General features: G+C 39.9%; 1 protein-coding gene across 1 annotated transcript in view; it reads left to right on the top strand.

Moving 5' to 3' along the window:
• LOC146375571 (protein crumbs homolog 1-like) overlaps nt 1-16,130 on the top strand; it is a 36,618-nt gene that overhangs the window by 9,676 nt on the left and 10,812 nt on the right. Inside the window, exons 2-8 of the mRNA XM_084946583.1 lie at nt 3,738-4,433; nt 6,436-6,631; nt 8,698-8,837; nt 9,713-9,898; nt 10,002-10,115; nt 13,058-13,993; nt 15,209-15,750. Of these exons, the coding sequence (XP_084802709.1) occupies nt 3,738-4,433; nt 6,436-6,631; nt 8,698-8,837; nt 9,713-9,898; nt 10,002-10,115; nt 13,058-13,993; nt 15,209-15,750 (2,810 nt within the window). The remainder of the gene's footprint in view (nt 1-3,737; nt 4,434-6,435; nt 6,632-8,697; nt 8,838-9,712; nt 9,899-10,001; nt 10,116-13,057; nt 13,994-15,208; nt 15,751-16,130) is intronic.

Here is a 16,130-nt window from a genome sequence, read left to right as displayed (position 1 = left end):
AAACAACACAGCACAATAACTGCTGCTATTAAAGTGGTTAATGACATTGTTGATTCGATGGACTGCAAAAATACTGTGCTGCTCTTTTTCTTGACTTGTCAAAGGCTTTTGATACAGTTGACCATGCTATTTTATTAAATAGACTAAACAATATTGGTCTATCTGTAAATGCTGTAAGTTGGTTTTCAAATTACTTGTCAGCAAGAAAACAGTGTGTCCATGCTGCTGGGTCTTCTTCCTCTTTTCTCCCAGTATCCAAAGGAGTTCCGCAGGGCTCCATATTAGGGCCATTGCTATTTTCTCTTTACATAAACAACCTTTGTGATAATTTGTCAAATGCAGCATTTCATCTTTATGCAGATGATACAATTATTTATTGTTCATCCCCTTCAATAGCACAAACCCTGCAATTTCTGCAGTCTGCCTTTGATGTCGTTCAGTCCCATTTAACTCAACTTAAGTTGGTGTTAAATCCAGAGAAATCCAAGCTCATGTTATTCTCAAATGGCAAAGAGTTGTTAGCTACATCTCCTAAGATTAAAACAATTCAAGGATCTGAAATTGAAATGGTCACATCTTACAAGTATCTAGGGATCATTATAGATCAGAATTTGTCATTTAAGACTCACATTCAAAGGCTTGTGTCGAAGTTAAAACTAAAACTAGGTTACTTTTTTAGAAACCAATCCTGTTTCTCCCTCCAAGTGAGAAAACATTTGATTCGTGCAACCTTTTTACCTTTATTGGATTATGGTGACCTGCTTTTTATGAATGCACCTGCCCACTGCCTAAAGAGGTTGGATACTGTGTACCATTGTGCTTTACGTTTTATTACTGGCTATGGAAATCATGTACATCATTGTTCTTTGTATGCTGCTGCTAAATGTCCATCTTTGCATATTCGCAGACTCTCCCATTGGTTGATCTTTATCTATAAATCTCTCCTTGGGCTGGTTCCATCTTATTTATGTGTTTATATGTGTAAAAACCACAACCAATACAACCTTCGTTCGAACAAAATCATACAATTGATTGTCCCAAAAATCAGAACAGAATTGGGGAAAAGGGCTTTTAAATACGCTGCCCCTGCTTCCTGGAATAATCTGCAGAAGGAACTGAAATTATCAGAATTGGTTATCTTGGGAGAGTTTAAGTCTGTCTTAAAGGAACGAGAGAACAGCTCTTTTACTCAGTGTGATTGTTTTTAATGTACTCTTAATTTGATCTGTTATTGTATATTTTACACATGTTTGTATGGGATATTGTATTTGTTTTAAATGTTATATACCTATATGGTATGTGACTTTTGTTGCCATGATGCCAGGTCTCTCTTGGAAATGAGATTTTTAATCTCAATGAGATTTTTTACCTGGATAAATAAAGGATTAATAATAATAATAAAAAAAAATCACTTGATTACATCTCCTTCATAGACAGCCTCCTGTCCCCATTAAACAGGAGGCTGTCTAACTAATCAGAATTAGGACCTCTGTGTATTACTGCCCAGACTATCATACTGGTAAATATAGTTGTAGAAAAATCTGATCATTTGTTCCGTAACACCTGTAATAATAAGAATGACAATGCTACTAATAATAATCTATAGTAGATGATTCTCTGCTAGACAAATATATTATATTATAGACACTTATTGGATGTGGTGGATTTCCTTTATCTGATTTCCTTAATTGCATTTGTCAATAAATAAATGATGTCTTAGGTGCTGCTGAAATGTGTTGCGCTTTGTATTATTCATACAGCCTACATACTGTGCTTAGGACCAACAATTAACTAGTTTTATCTATGAACTCTGAACAATGTCCTTTAACCAGGCATTTGTGTTGCTAAAGAGCGCACAAACATTTAACTGATCTAGTTGGCTAGTAGTGCACATTACTGTTTATAATGAACACTGAACAGTAAACAGTCCAGATTAAGTACCTCAGCTCAAGTGTTTTCCTGACTAATATGTCTTTGGACTGTGGGGTGAAGCCAGAATACCCAGAGAGGACTCATGCAGACACGGGGAGAACAAACGCCACACAGACAGGCTTCAGCCAGATGGCAGATTTGAACCCTCTTGCTGTGAGGGGCTATAGTGCTAACCACTTTGCTGTAAACAGTATAAGAAATATAGAAATATTTTGTAACTTTCAGATATTTAAGTTTTATTCTTTTCTTAGATTGACATTTTTTTTTTAAATTTCAAACTCAAAAGATGTAATTATATCAGGGCCCACTTTAGACACTCAAATATGAAGACTACTATTCTTTGTTTTTTAAGAGTCTCCACGTTGGATTATCGGCCTCCTTTTAACCTCAGCGTTGTATTCGGTCTACTCCTTCACTACAGCCATTAATCTTCAGTCTCATTCTCTTTCCTCCTGTTTCCAGTCATCATAAGTGTGATTATTGGTCATAAGTGAGCATGCTGGGGCTTATTATCAACTATGAAATTAAAACAGAGGAAACAAACAATGCAGCACTTCTCAGGTTTGGAAAGCAGAAAGGTGGTGCATGGAGATGTGAGACACTCATGTGAGGAGGAAGTAAGAGCAGATAAAGAAGGTGATAGCAAATGCATGTGAGAGGAACTGGGGGTGTTAAAGTGGATACAGTGGGAAATGAGGACTGTAGGTGTTGCAGGGAAGATATAAGCAGATTGTTACTGGGAGGTTGTTAGCAGTGGGACACAGTGTCTGCCATTTTATTGGGGTGATTTTATTCAAAACATCTTACAGTAATTCCATAAATTTGTGAGTGTAGATGTCAGTAGTGAAAATCCAACACTTTGTTAGTGGAGGAAGGAGAGGAAGGTGTCACAATGGGCTTTCTTGACATACAGGTGTTTCTTCTGCTTTAGGGGTGATAAAGAGTAATTTTACAGCTAGACCGAAACTTTGGAAGAGCCTATTATAATGCAAGGTTCAACATATAAAATGACTTCTCGGTATTTTGTTGCAGTGCCCACATTTGTTCTTCTCACTGCGTATACAGGCTGAGGTTAAATAAACATCTCTGCAGGATGCTTCATACATTTGGAGACGGGGTGACATCTCCCAGTCTCATTTGCACCTCAAAGGTGAATCCTTCCTGCAGCTACACCTGCGGCAAATGTAGAAAGTTCAGTTAACCTGACAAACATTTCCATGCTCCAGTAAATGATCCGTGTGATATTTATCATAATTACCTATAGTTTTATCAGATAAATTCAAATAAATGAAATTACACACAAAAAATACATAAATAAACTACTATTAATTTTTACTAATTGTTAGAAATATATGTGAACAATATCTTTATAGTTTTTGTAAAGTTTCAAAATGGTTGCTAAATACTGTGTACTGTGGACATCCATTATGTTGACTAGTGTTTATAATATGTGCTTTAAAGACTGTGTTAATATAACAGGGGCCTCAATAAATCACAACACTGTGAAACTGGAGACAGCGAGCTGCTTCACTCATCGCTTGGCTTAGTTTTTCTCACTTTGGTTTAGTTACTAAAACTACTGAGGATGGTAAATGTTGCAGTTTGGGTTAACGTGATGAGCTGGGACAAACACTGGTCTCACTAACGCCACGACGTGCAACGCTAACAGAGACTTTATATGTTTGCAAATTGGACTTAACAGCCCTTCTAAGAGCTGAGTTAGTGAAGAAACCTCTATCACAAAGTGACAGTAAAGAAATATGATTTTATGTGTTCTTAACAGGAAGTTTGTCTTTCATTTCCAGGCCTGCTGTGCACAGCAGCAGAAGATGCGTGCTTATCGTCTCCTTGCAACAACGGCAGCTCTTGTCTTGACCACTTTGGCGACTACGTGTGCCTTTGCCCCAAAGAACCAGTGTGGTATACAGGTAAAAACTGTGAGGACCTGTATGATGCCTGCATCGATGCAACTTGCAGCAATTGCACAAGCAAACCTGGAACTGGCAAGTACACCTGCCTCTGCCCGGATGGTTTCGCAGGGCTCAATTGCACCCAGGGTGTTGATGAATGTCAGAGTAACCCCTGCCAGGGTAATAAGTCCTACTGTGTCGATGGAGTCAATGGCTATTCTTGCCACTGTCCAATTGGTTTTGGTGGTGAGCACTGCCAGGATAATGTGACCAAATGTTCAGAGGAAACATGCCAGAATGGTGGCACCTGTACGGACATCCCTGACACTGGGCACCTGTGCCAGTGTGCTGCAGGATACCAGGGGACAAACTGTGAGGAGAACATAGACGAGTGCCAGTCGGAGCCCTGCCAGAATGGAGCCATCTGTAAAGATGGAGTGAATGCATACCAGTGTTTCTGTGTGCCAGGATTTCAAGGCTCCCGCTGTGATTTGGACATCAACGAGTGTGCCTCCCGACCCTGTCAGAATAATGGCACGTGTTGGGATGAAGTAGATCACTACAGGTGTGACTGTGCTCCAGGATATAAAGGTGAGCAGGTATTTGAAGCAGGTCGGGTTTACAACAGGCAGAGCTTTTGAAAGGAGAAGCATAGTCCAGGAACTCTAAGGTACTGAGCTTCATATGAACATATTTTAAATTTACAGCTTTAACTGGCTGTTCTAGGATTATAATACTTTCCCAAATAAGTCCAATAAAATGTAATTACACTTATATTGGCTCATTTAACAGTAGCAGTGTATAGTCTGTAAAGTTATATATTTCTGTGCCAGCTGTAATTCTTGTCTTATTATAATCATACCTCTTTAAATAACTTTTGTCAGTCCCAGCAAACATGTAGGTGTAACATAGACCAGGTACTGTTTAATCATTGTGTCAGATGGGACCCAAAGTCTGGTCTTCTTTTTGAAAGTCATGCAGTTATACCTCCAACCACTGGCAAAATAGCACTATGGAGCACTGCCTGTATATCAGAAAATTGCACTAAATGAGTACCTGATATGTTGAAATGTAACTGAACATAAAAGGTTGGGAATGAGAACAAGTTGCTGTGGACAACAGGAAATTCTCAGATTTCAGATTATTGATTTATTCCAGCAGGATTTGCTCCAAGCTTATCGCTCAACAAAAATAAGCTATATTTAAAATTGGTAAGTCATGCGTAAACATTCCTCAATAACCTACAAAAGGATGCTGGGGTAGATGGGCTGGTAGAAATAGAGGCAGTGGTACAGGGCAGCTGCAGTATTGAGACTGCAGAGCTAAAAAGAGCTTAATCGGGAGGGTATATTTTGGAATATGATGTAAAGAGAACAAGACATCTCATTGTAGGGCTGCTCAATTAATCGAATTTTAATCACGATTACGATCTGGGCTTTCAACGATCATTAAAAATGACTGAGCCGATTATTAGCCCCTCCCTCGTGCTTTACTCTCGCGCTGCTCCGTGTGGCAAATCGAGCGCACCTCTCTGCATTTTGAACACGTGTCACAACAATTAAGAGCAGCGGTCTCCAACCTTTTTTGCGCCACGGACCGGTTTATGCCCGACAATATTTTCATGGACCGGCCTTTAAGGTGTCGCAGATAAATACAACAAAATAAAACTAGTACCGGTACCGAAAAAAAGAAGATTTATTCATAACACACGTGAAAAGACCCAGGAAAACCGAGTAAACGATAAAAACGATAACAAAATAACGCTGGAAACCGATAAAAACCCTGAAAACCATACATTTCACACCTGAGCCTCAACTCTCGCGGCCCGGTACCAAACGACTCACGGACCGGTACCGGTCCGAGGCCCGAGGGTTGGGGACCGCTGATTAAGAGGACCCGAGGGAAGCTCGGAAAGCTAAGCAGAAGTTATTTGGAGAGGAGAGTGACTGCCGTTGGTTGAAAAGAGAGGTAAAAAAACTTCAGTGGTGTGGAAACATTATGGGTTCGTGGAGTCAGACGTGGATCAAGTAGACATAGTGTGTAAACTTTGCTACGGTGTCGTAGCTGCACCACAGAGCAACACTGCAAAGTTCACTAAACACAGATGTTTACATTTTTCATTTATTTCTTATATTGCAAACATTTGCACTGTTATCAGTATTTGCACTATTTTATATTATTTTTTGACAATCTTTAAAGTCATTATTCAACACATTGTTATTGTTAAATAAATATCGTCAAATAATCGAGATCTCAATTTCAGTGAAAATAATCGTGATTATCATTTTTGCCATAATCGAGCAGCCCTATCTCATTGTGTATATCACAGTGTGTTTGGCTGAATCAGGTAGCAGGCATTGTTTAGTTTAATGTAGTTTGTACCACATGACAGTGGCAGCTAAAGATGATCTCTTGAAACTCTGCAAAATAATTCCAGTGAGTAACCCCGAGATAGCTGTCTATCCTCAAACTGCTAATCCTACATCTGATTAGTGGTTTCAAATGTGAAATGTGATCAGCGTGGACATATATGACAATGCATCGCCAAATCTCATGCGCTGGCCTTCTGCCATCCCGGCTGTGTCCTCTGCAGGGATTAACTGTGAGCTGGAGATCGATGAGTGTGAGGTTCGTCCCTGTCAAAATGGCGCCACCTGCCGAGATCATGTTGCCATGTACTCGTGTGAGTGCGTGGCTGGGTTCCAGGGGCAAGACTGCGAAGTCGACATTGATGAATGTGCCAGCTGGCCCTGTCTAAATACAGGAAAATGCATAGATGGTGTGAACAGGTAGTATTTCTTTCAATATACTGAATATACCCTGGATGTCATTAATGTGCCCCATATGGAAAAGAAATAGAAAAAACTTCTAAAAGACTTGCATCAGATGTGGCCTTCTTCATATAGTGACTCATGTAAGGCTGATATGATTCACTCATGAAAGTGGCCACTTTCTCATTACTTTCATATATTGTTTTAGTAAGTATCCAAAACATACAACTTTCATTTATATGATTTTTCAAGGGATCTTATATCTGTTTTCACACAAGACAGATACAAACTTCATAAGACCTATAAATATATTTTCCATATGGGGCTGTTTCCCTAAACTTAAACTTGAACCATATCTCCACACTAGAATTGAATGATTAGAGTTGGGGGTGTCCCTAACATGCCTAATTTTTCTACATGTAAAAAATGTAACCCTCATAGTTTACTGTGCAAATGAGCTGTTTGAAGAAGGATCAAAAGATAAAAACCAAAGTAAAACTTTAGCAACTCAAACTGTTTAACTGTTTTGATATGTAGTGATATTTACTGTGACTGTAATGAAATAATTATTCGTTGTTTTTAAACTGACAGCATTTTGTACTGTTGAAATGGCACAGCTGTGATTTCATCATTTGATTGCATCACCTGTGTCTGAAGATAAAAACATGTGTAGTGCAATCATGTAGTACATATAAGTAGTAGTACATCAAATAGAAGGAATCATTTCTGCAGTGTGGCCATTCATCAGTGCAACAACACAACTCATAATACTCATAATCACTGTAATCAAACCTTATAATTTAGCAGGATAAAGGTAATGAGCAGAATATTTAACAGTCAGGTGGACTGAAAAACAGAAGATAATTGGTGTTAGGAAGAGACTAGTGTACACTAACATACAGGTGCTTGGCCTGGTAAGGCCACTGTGTCCGTCTGTGTTGTGTCTGCCCAGGACTGCATGGCAGACATTAAAGTTGATCAAGGACAGGAATTAATCCTCTTACTGTCTGTCACGGTCATAGTCATCACACAGCTGTAGGTGCTGTGAATGCCTGGGACAGCAAAATGTATTTTAATAGCATCGAGTGAAGAAGATAAAGGATGTAGTAGTTTCACATTATAAGCATCAGTATGTAAATCTTACACTGAGTCAGAATCAAATATGTAAACATCATTTAGAAACAAAATCGTAGAAAAATCATTATTTGAATTAATTGATTTTTTGATGAGAAGCTGCTTTACTGGCCTGTACTTAAGTTGCATTTAGCATCACAGGTACATGTTTATTATTTTATGAGGGTATACAGCTGCAACTATTATTTTGTCAGTGTAATAAAAAAAGGAATTTTCTTACAGCTGAAAAAAGTGGATTCATAAGAAATCAAGTCAGTGGTTTTGATACTAAAACTCTTTGATCTGTCTGCATTTGTAGTATTATTCAAATATAATTATTATAAATTACACAACAAAACATTGTTTCCATTTGTATATTTTTTGTAAAAAAAATATATAAATAAATCAAAACATAACATTTCATTGTTTCAGCTTGTCACATGTGAGGATGCACTTTAAAAAAAATGTAAATCTTTTACAATTTCACTGATATTTGTGTTTTGTGTACAATGTTGAGGTCAAGCGGAGATAACAAGATACTTGGAGCCCAGTGGGAAGTTTTCATCTTAACCTCCTAAGACCCAAACTCTTCCATGGCAGCATTTTTAATTTCTCTTTGTTTTTTGGGTTGATTGGGACCTGATGAATGTAAAAACAAAGAATTACAACATTTTTTTTAACCTGGTTTTTGTTTCTGAGAAAAATCTGATCCACATTTGAGGGCATTGGTTTTAAACTTGGATCGAACAGTGGCAGTGTAATGTCCTTGTAAGTGGATATCAGGCCCTTGTAGAGCAAAATGCATTTTGGTCTAAACACCCCAAAATGTGATGCCACACATGTGGACAGCAGGTCCTAGGAGGTTAAAATGCACTCTATCTCAAGCAGCTACAACAGTGCAACAGTAATCTAATGTATAGCATGATAGACATGCTCAATCAGTCTAAGACTGCCTATCTTGTCTCTTCTAGCTATGTCTGTGACTGTGAGGGGACAGGCTTTGTAGGCGACTACTGTGAAGAGGATATTCCTGAATGTGCTTCTGACCCCTGCCAGAACGGAGCCACGTGTTTGGAGGGGATCAATCAGTACAAGTGCCTGTGTTGGCCAGGTATGCTGTGGTTCAACTTTAAGTCTAGTATAAACCACCTCTCACCATGGTTTAGGGCTTGTGTTATATAACTACTCACCAAAAATGCTAAAAAGTGAAAAAAAGAAAAGCTGCGGGGTTTCCCATGCATAAATCACACTGAACAAAGGAGTTAAGGACTCTTGAGTCTGAGGGCATAAAGAGCAGAGCCACCATTCAAAAGCAGGGACATTCTTTAACGTAGGAGGACGTACAAAGATGCAGACGCAGGCTAAAGATGAGAAAAGCTAAGCTGTACTTGTTTAGCAGGTGTCCCCGAGTCTGATTATTTACACTAATTTAAAGCCTTTTAAAAATCACATGAATTATTAAAAAAAAAAATCTGTGCCCCCATCGTTTGAAGGTCAAACTGTCCAACGAACTGTAAACATGCTTTTTAATGCTGCTGCGTTGGACGCATCACATCAGCTTCTGAACAACAAATTCAGAGATTATTTCTAACTTTGCATTGCTCAGCACACTTAAAACACTGACATGCTGGCACCGTTTTCTGCTTTGATTGCTCAGAAACAATCAGTCTCATATCTAATGGAAGGAGGTTAAAGTGGAAACAATGTCCTGCTAAAGAAAGAAACAGTAGTTCTGGGTAGTAACTAAAGAAACAGCTTTAGAAAAGTCTTGGGGGGCCTGAATATTTTAGTAAAATGTTTATTTTGGTTACATTTGATCCTCCTCAGAAAGTATTTTTTAATATATTTAATATTTGAATATTTCTTATTTTGTAGTTATTGTAGGACTAAGACAATATAGCATAATGTTCTTACGACCATGTAAGTATGTTGACAGACTGAATATTATTATAAGTATATAATGTATTTGTGTTTATGTGCAACCAGGTTACGAGGGAGACGACTGCCAGGTGGATATAGATGAGTGTGAGCAGCATCCCTGTCACAATGGTGGAAAGTGTTTTCAACGCTCGGATGTCGTGAACTACAGAAAGCTTCCTGAACTCAGCACTGCTGACTTCAGTTATGATGTGGCCGCTGGCTTCATCTGTCATTGTCTGCCAGGATTCATTGGTAAACCAGACTTACGGCAAAAACCACTTGAGTTTCTCTGCATGTGCCTCGTTGATGTGAAGGTGACGTGGATATAAATATCACTGATATAATCCTCTTGCAGGAGACGACTGCTCTGTTAATGTGGACGAGTGTGAGTCTGCTCCATGTCAGCATGGAGGAAGCTGCCAGGACCTCGTCAACTCTTATCAGTGTGTCTGTCCAGATGGCTTCACAGGTAGGAGACACCTCTTATCAGCTATTTAATTTTACCCCCTAACAAGTTGTGTTTTCTGTTCTCTTCCTTCAGTGTCACAAAGTAGAGGCTGTTATATAATCTACCAGGACACATGATATAGAATCAGTGATATAGCCTGATCTGGTGTCACAGTGGTGAAGTGTGCTGAGCCTTGCCTGCACTAAAAAATCACTGTCAGCTGGAGCAGAAACGACAGTATCTCTTTAAATAAAACTCTTTATTTCCTTTTAAATATTTCTGTTTTTTTTACCTCAAGGTCCTCGTTTGTGTGACAATAGAAATTTGAACTAAACTGTTCAAATTGAACATTTTCATTAGGAGTCAGTGTAGATGGATTACCTAAGAATCTGCTATGCCAAACAAAAGTGCTTCCAAACTACTGAAAACAAACTGACCCACATCACTAATCTGGAAGCCCAGAAATCTGGCCTGGAAGTGATGATTTCAGCCGAAGGCTCTCATCAAGAAAATCAGAGCGTATTTGCTAACAAAATGATGACAGTAGAGGAAAGGAGTGGATGAGAGCGCACATAATATAGAGAAGCATAGCTGAAAACAACAGAGCCAATAGAAGGTGCCATATGTCAGACGTTCATCTTAGACATTAAATGTGGGTCTCCTAAGAAACTTGTCAGGAGGGAGGGGGGATTACAGCAAAGCTGCTTAGTAGCCTAATTAAAGTCCAATGAATAAAGGACAATAAACAAGGACCTTATCCAAATGATACATATGTCATGTGTCTTCCATCCTGCACTATTTCCAGGGTTTCCAGGGTGTTTTTCTTCATATGTAATTAACTTGAACAGCAGTATATTTTGAGCAGATCCACCACAGGAAAAGAGCAGGTGTACTTAGAACAGCACAATGATGCACAAGGAAACTCTTATTTTGTAGAATCTGAAGATTATATCAAAAATGTTATGCGTATACTTTGACTGTGAGCACTCTTTTCCTTGGTGTGCCGGGTTTTTCATGCTTCTTGCAACACTTAATGTTCTTTTGGTTCTTCTCTGAATTTAGACTCTTCCTTCTTTTGAATTGGGATGCTAGATCATCTGTTGAAGGACGTCTTATTTTTGTAGTGGTTGAAAATGACTGTGGCTGAAATAATGGTCCATCCTATACTTGTTCCCAGCATGTCAAGTACTGCTATTTTGTCAAAGCCCCTGGTATCTCAGACAGTATCCTGGCTGGCTGTGGTTCAGAAGGTAGAGCAGGGCGTCTACTAATTGGATCTCCTTGGGCAAGATACTGAACTCCAAGTTGCTCCTGATGTGTTTGTTGGAGTGTGAATGTTGGCTAGAAAGCACTTACATGGATGAATAGGACATGTATAAAGCTCTTTGAGTGCTTAGGTAGAAAAGTGCTATTTGCATATGTTCTTTGTTGCAAGTTAAGAGGTGCAAAACTAACTGATGAATCATTTTTTCAAATCTTTAGTAATTATAGGAGAAAATGTTGGCATAGAGACATTTTTATATATTTAAAAAGCTTAGAAATGTAAAAATCAAATATCTGTTACATGACAAAAATTTACAAATAAAATCATTTTTACATATCACATTAATTTGACCACTGCTCCTGTTTTTACTGGTGCAGTGTTCAAAACTGTAGTGACTGCAGCGGGTGATTATTCGATCAGCTCTTCATTATGCTGTGAGTGTCATCAAGCCAGCTTTCAGTAAGAAGCACGTGCAGTTCATTGCTACTAATGATTTCACTGTGGATTTAATTCATACAAGAGCAGAGGGTCTAAACTAAATGAAATATAGATATATATTGTATATATTATTATATAGTCCAGTGCTTTTCAAACCTGGCCCACACACCTTAAACACTGAACATGCAGCACCTCCTGCTGGCTCTTTCCAGGAAGTACTTGGCACTGGTGAGTAACTACAAACCAGCTCATGGAGCAAGGAGGGGACTGCAGCACAGCATTCCTGTTGTCATACACTGACAGGAGCCAGCTGGAGGCTGGGAGCTAATCGCTTTGATAGGACTGAGCTGCAGATAGGAGTAGGAGTATAGGGTGTGAGTGAGGAAGGAGGAGGAGGAAGAAGGGAGGGAGGGAGGAATTCACAGACTGATGGAGGAGGGAGAAAAAAGGCAGAAGAAAAGGTGGGCAGGGCTGGTGTAATCACTTCTGCCTGTCTGCCTGGTACAGAGTAGAGAAGAGGAGGCACCTCTGGTTTATGTGTGTGCGTATGTTAGAGAGAGAGAGAGGGGACTTGGTTATGTCACTTCACTCATCCAGTGTGAGCTGTGTGTTGTCCATTGCCTCAGTGGGTCATGGAAGAAAAGAGGTTGGTTCTGCTGCTGTGCTGCTGCTGTGGGCCCTGGTGGGTAACAGGTATGATGCAGCACTCTTTGATTGCATAGATGAGATTTGCATAGAGTTGCAAGGGTTTTATGAGAGTGGCGCATTGGCAGCCTGAAGGAGCAGCTTTAGGACACTTCGGGTTTAGAGTGTTTCAGAGGACTAGCTTAATGCAAGTTGACTGCTGCTGTTGAGAGTTAACGTTGAACAGAGTTTGACAAGGCGCTGACCACCGATCACACAGATAGACTTACTTTCCAACACAGAGGGTGTGTCATACACAGCTAACAAATGCAATATTTAAAGGTTCAGTTGGTGCAGTCAACAAGACAGTCACTAAGTTAATTGTGTTAGGGAGACTGAAGATCCTATCGTTGTCTAATTGTGAAATTAACAGCTATTTCCTCAGGTCATTTCCTCATCTGTTAATCGCAGAAAGCTCATCCCTTGTCTTCATCATGTGTGCTTCGCTGACTTGATATCTAAGAGATGTTGTAGTGAAAATATGATCCATGTGAATGTATTTTTAGCATGGCAAAGTTGGACGAGTGTTGCTGGAGTAAGTTGCAGTGACACTAAATGTCAGTGTTTCCTTATGCAGGTGTACACTGTGAGGTAGACATCAACGAGTGTGACAGTAATCCTTGCAAGAACGGCGCCACCTGCGAAGATGCTGCCAATTCCTACAGGTGTCACTGCCCCGTGCTGGAGCCCGTCCATGAGCCCTGGGGGGGGCGAGACTGCGACGTCAGGCTCGTCGGCTGCCGGCAGCACCAGTGCCAGCACGGAGCAGGCTGCGTCCCTGTTTTGATCAAGAATGGTGAACACGGCTACACCTGTGTGTGTCCTGCTGGCTGGACAGGAGATCACTGCAATACCTCCACCACCTTCTCCTTCAACTCAGAGGGTTACGTCCATATGCAGTTGCCTGTTTTCAAGAACAAGACAAAGCCAAATGTTCTACACATGCAGCTTCGATTCAGGAGTACTCTTCCTGACATGGTGCTCTACTACCGGGGCACCGTGGAGAACTTTGTCTCTCTCGAGCTTGTCAAAGGCTCCCTCCAAGCAAAGGTAAAATCAGGGAAGGTACTGTGGGCCAATTACCCAGGCCCAGTCAATGATGGAGAATGGCACACGGTAACCGTGACCATGGATGAGAGATTGGTTGTGGCTGTAAAAGGACCCGGCTGTGAGGAAGGATGCCAAGTAAAGAATGAGGGTCGAAACCATCTGATCTTCCTCCAATCCAGCTCCTTCCAACAGCTGTATATAGGAGGGGCACCACAGAAATATGTGGGCAACTTGTCCAGTGGAAAGGCATTCATCGGCTGCATGGAAGACTTTGAAGTTGACTATAAGCTGCTGCTGCCTCAAGATCTCATCAGGGAGGAGAATTCGGGCTTGGAACTGGGATGTACCAAACCAGACTGGTGTGGTGAGGACCCATGCATGCAGCGTGGACAGTGTGTGGATATGTGGGTCGGTGCCAGCTGTCAGTGCCATCGACCGTACTATGGAGAAAACTGTGAAAAAGGTAGGAGTAAACATCTCACCTCTGCTTTGACTGAAAAAAATGGTTTTCTGGACGAATTAACAGAACAGGGAAGAACTTCTTAGGTTTAGTAACTCAACACACAAAATCCCAGGTGTCCTAGTTATGGTTAGATTCACAGCTCTCCCTTTATTTGGAAATTTTACCTGTTGGGTATAACTATGAACTGCGAGGTCACAAAAAGAGACTTGATTCAAATCTTCTTAAAATGCAACCTTAACACAACACCATCTGTAAACATGGTTTGATCTAGTGGATGTTAAGAGGTTACAAGTAACAGCTTTAATGCTAGCTGCATCTGCGTCAACAGCCATATGTTATAAGAAGCAGATATTCCAGTCAAACCAGAAGCACTGAAAAGTGACTCCAGGGTTATATTAAGCAAAATCACCTCTTACCAGCTAAGAGTATTTGCCACCAAAACTAGAATTGCAAGAGGGAAAATACAAACTAATGATTGATAAAGGCAAAGCACCTTTCAACAGCTCGGTGAAACTAAGCAAAAATGTTTTATCAAACTACGGCTTCCTTTTAAATAATAACATCGGTCAAAATCTGTTAATAATGTTCAAGCCCAGGCCAAGTCTTCAGCGGTGGAATAGTGAAGCTGGGTATTGTTCAAAGTAGGTTCTGTTTGAGGGGATTGTTGTTGTTGTGAAATTACACTATAGAAATAAAAGAAAATTGAATGAAATTGTTTCAAAAATACTGAGTACAGAATGTAAAGTAATAAAATATTACATTTATTCACAAAGCAGAAAATGACCCAAAATGCATTAGTTAAAAACTGAGTAACACCTTTTTATTTTACCTTAGAGTGCAGTTGTGGTTTCTGCACAACTTGGCATTAATTTAAACTAATTTAGCCAATTACCTTTAGTTTTTGAATTAAAGAATTTACTGTTTGCTCTAGGATCTTATATGATATCTTATATGATATCACACAAATAATCATAATGAAATTATAATATCATAAAGAAAGAATGTAATAGTAAATGCTACTGATGCTACTGAAGAGCTCACTAACCAACCTCTGCAGTCAGCCTGATTCATACATGTCACAGTGCTCGTCATTCGTTTAGTACTTAAAATCTTAATATGAAAAAAAAACTAATACATTTGCATAATAAATATAATAAAATCTAATAGTTCATGAGATAAAATACTAAAACTCTGTCCTTCTTCCCCCTACTTCAGAGTACCCTTCCTGGACCTTTGGACATGAAAACAGCACCAGCTATTCTATGTTCAACATATCAGAAACTCACGGTGACAACTTTACCGTTTCGTTTTTTATGCGCTCTCTCAAACACAGTGGCATGCTCCTGCAGTTTCATCGAGAAGGAGACGCCTACCTGACTATCTACCTGAAAGAAGGCACTGTTGCTCTCTACAGTCCTCACACCACGCTTCTCTCAGAAGCGAGATCAGTTACTGATGGGAAAAATAATTTGGTGATTGTAAAGGTACATTGTGGCCATGTGGTTTTTCCCAAAGCGGGCAATAATCGTGCCTTAGGAAATGTGAGTGTAGAAGCCGGGGATGTGGCATATGTTGGAGGGCTCCCTGCAGGCAAGAGCACGAATGCCTGGGGTGGAAACTTCAAGGGCTGTCTGCAGGACATTCGACTGGATCACAAGCATCTGGTTGCTGAAGGTTATCCAGAGGGGATGGAGGTTTACCAGGCAAGCACCGAGGATTACCTGCTGCCAGGATGCCAAAGTGATGATACGTGCAAGGTAAAGGATGCAGTGCATCCCTGTTTAATTTCTCATGATTTACAGTTTTATTTATAATTATTTATTATGGTGATGGATTCGTAAGTACAGTCCTCTCACAGTGAGGTTTCCTGTTTGGAAACATTTCTGTTTGACTACAGACAAAATGAAAATGAAATGAGAGATATTAATATACGCTGCAAAGTTGATTTATGGGAAAATATATGGCTCTTGTATCTCATGGCAATTGCAGGACTGTCTAATAGCTTGGTTGTGATAACCCTATTATCATTCATCTGGTTGAGAATCCTGCTGATCTGTAAGTTAGCGCTCAATCCTCTTAGTAGCCTTAACCTATGCGGTCGCATCAGGTGAGAGATTTTACAAGCGATGGTCTAATC

Source organism: Perissodus microlepis, chromosome 12, assembly GCF_051167445.1.
Source record: "Perissodus microlepis isolate ML-2025 ecotype Zambia chromosome 12, ASM5116744v1, whole genome shotgun sequence".
NCBI lineage: Eukaryota > Metazoa > Chordata > Actinopteri > Cichliformes > Cichlidae > Perissodus > Perissodus microlepis.
This window is presented reverse-complemented; position numbering and strand designations above follow the sequence as displayed.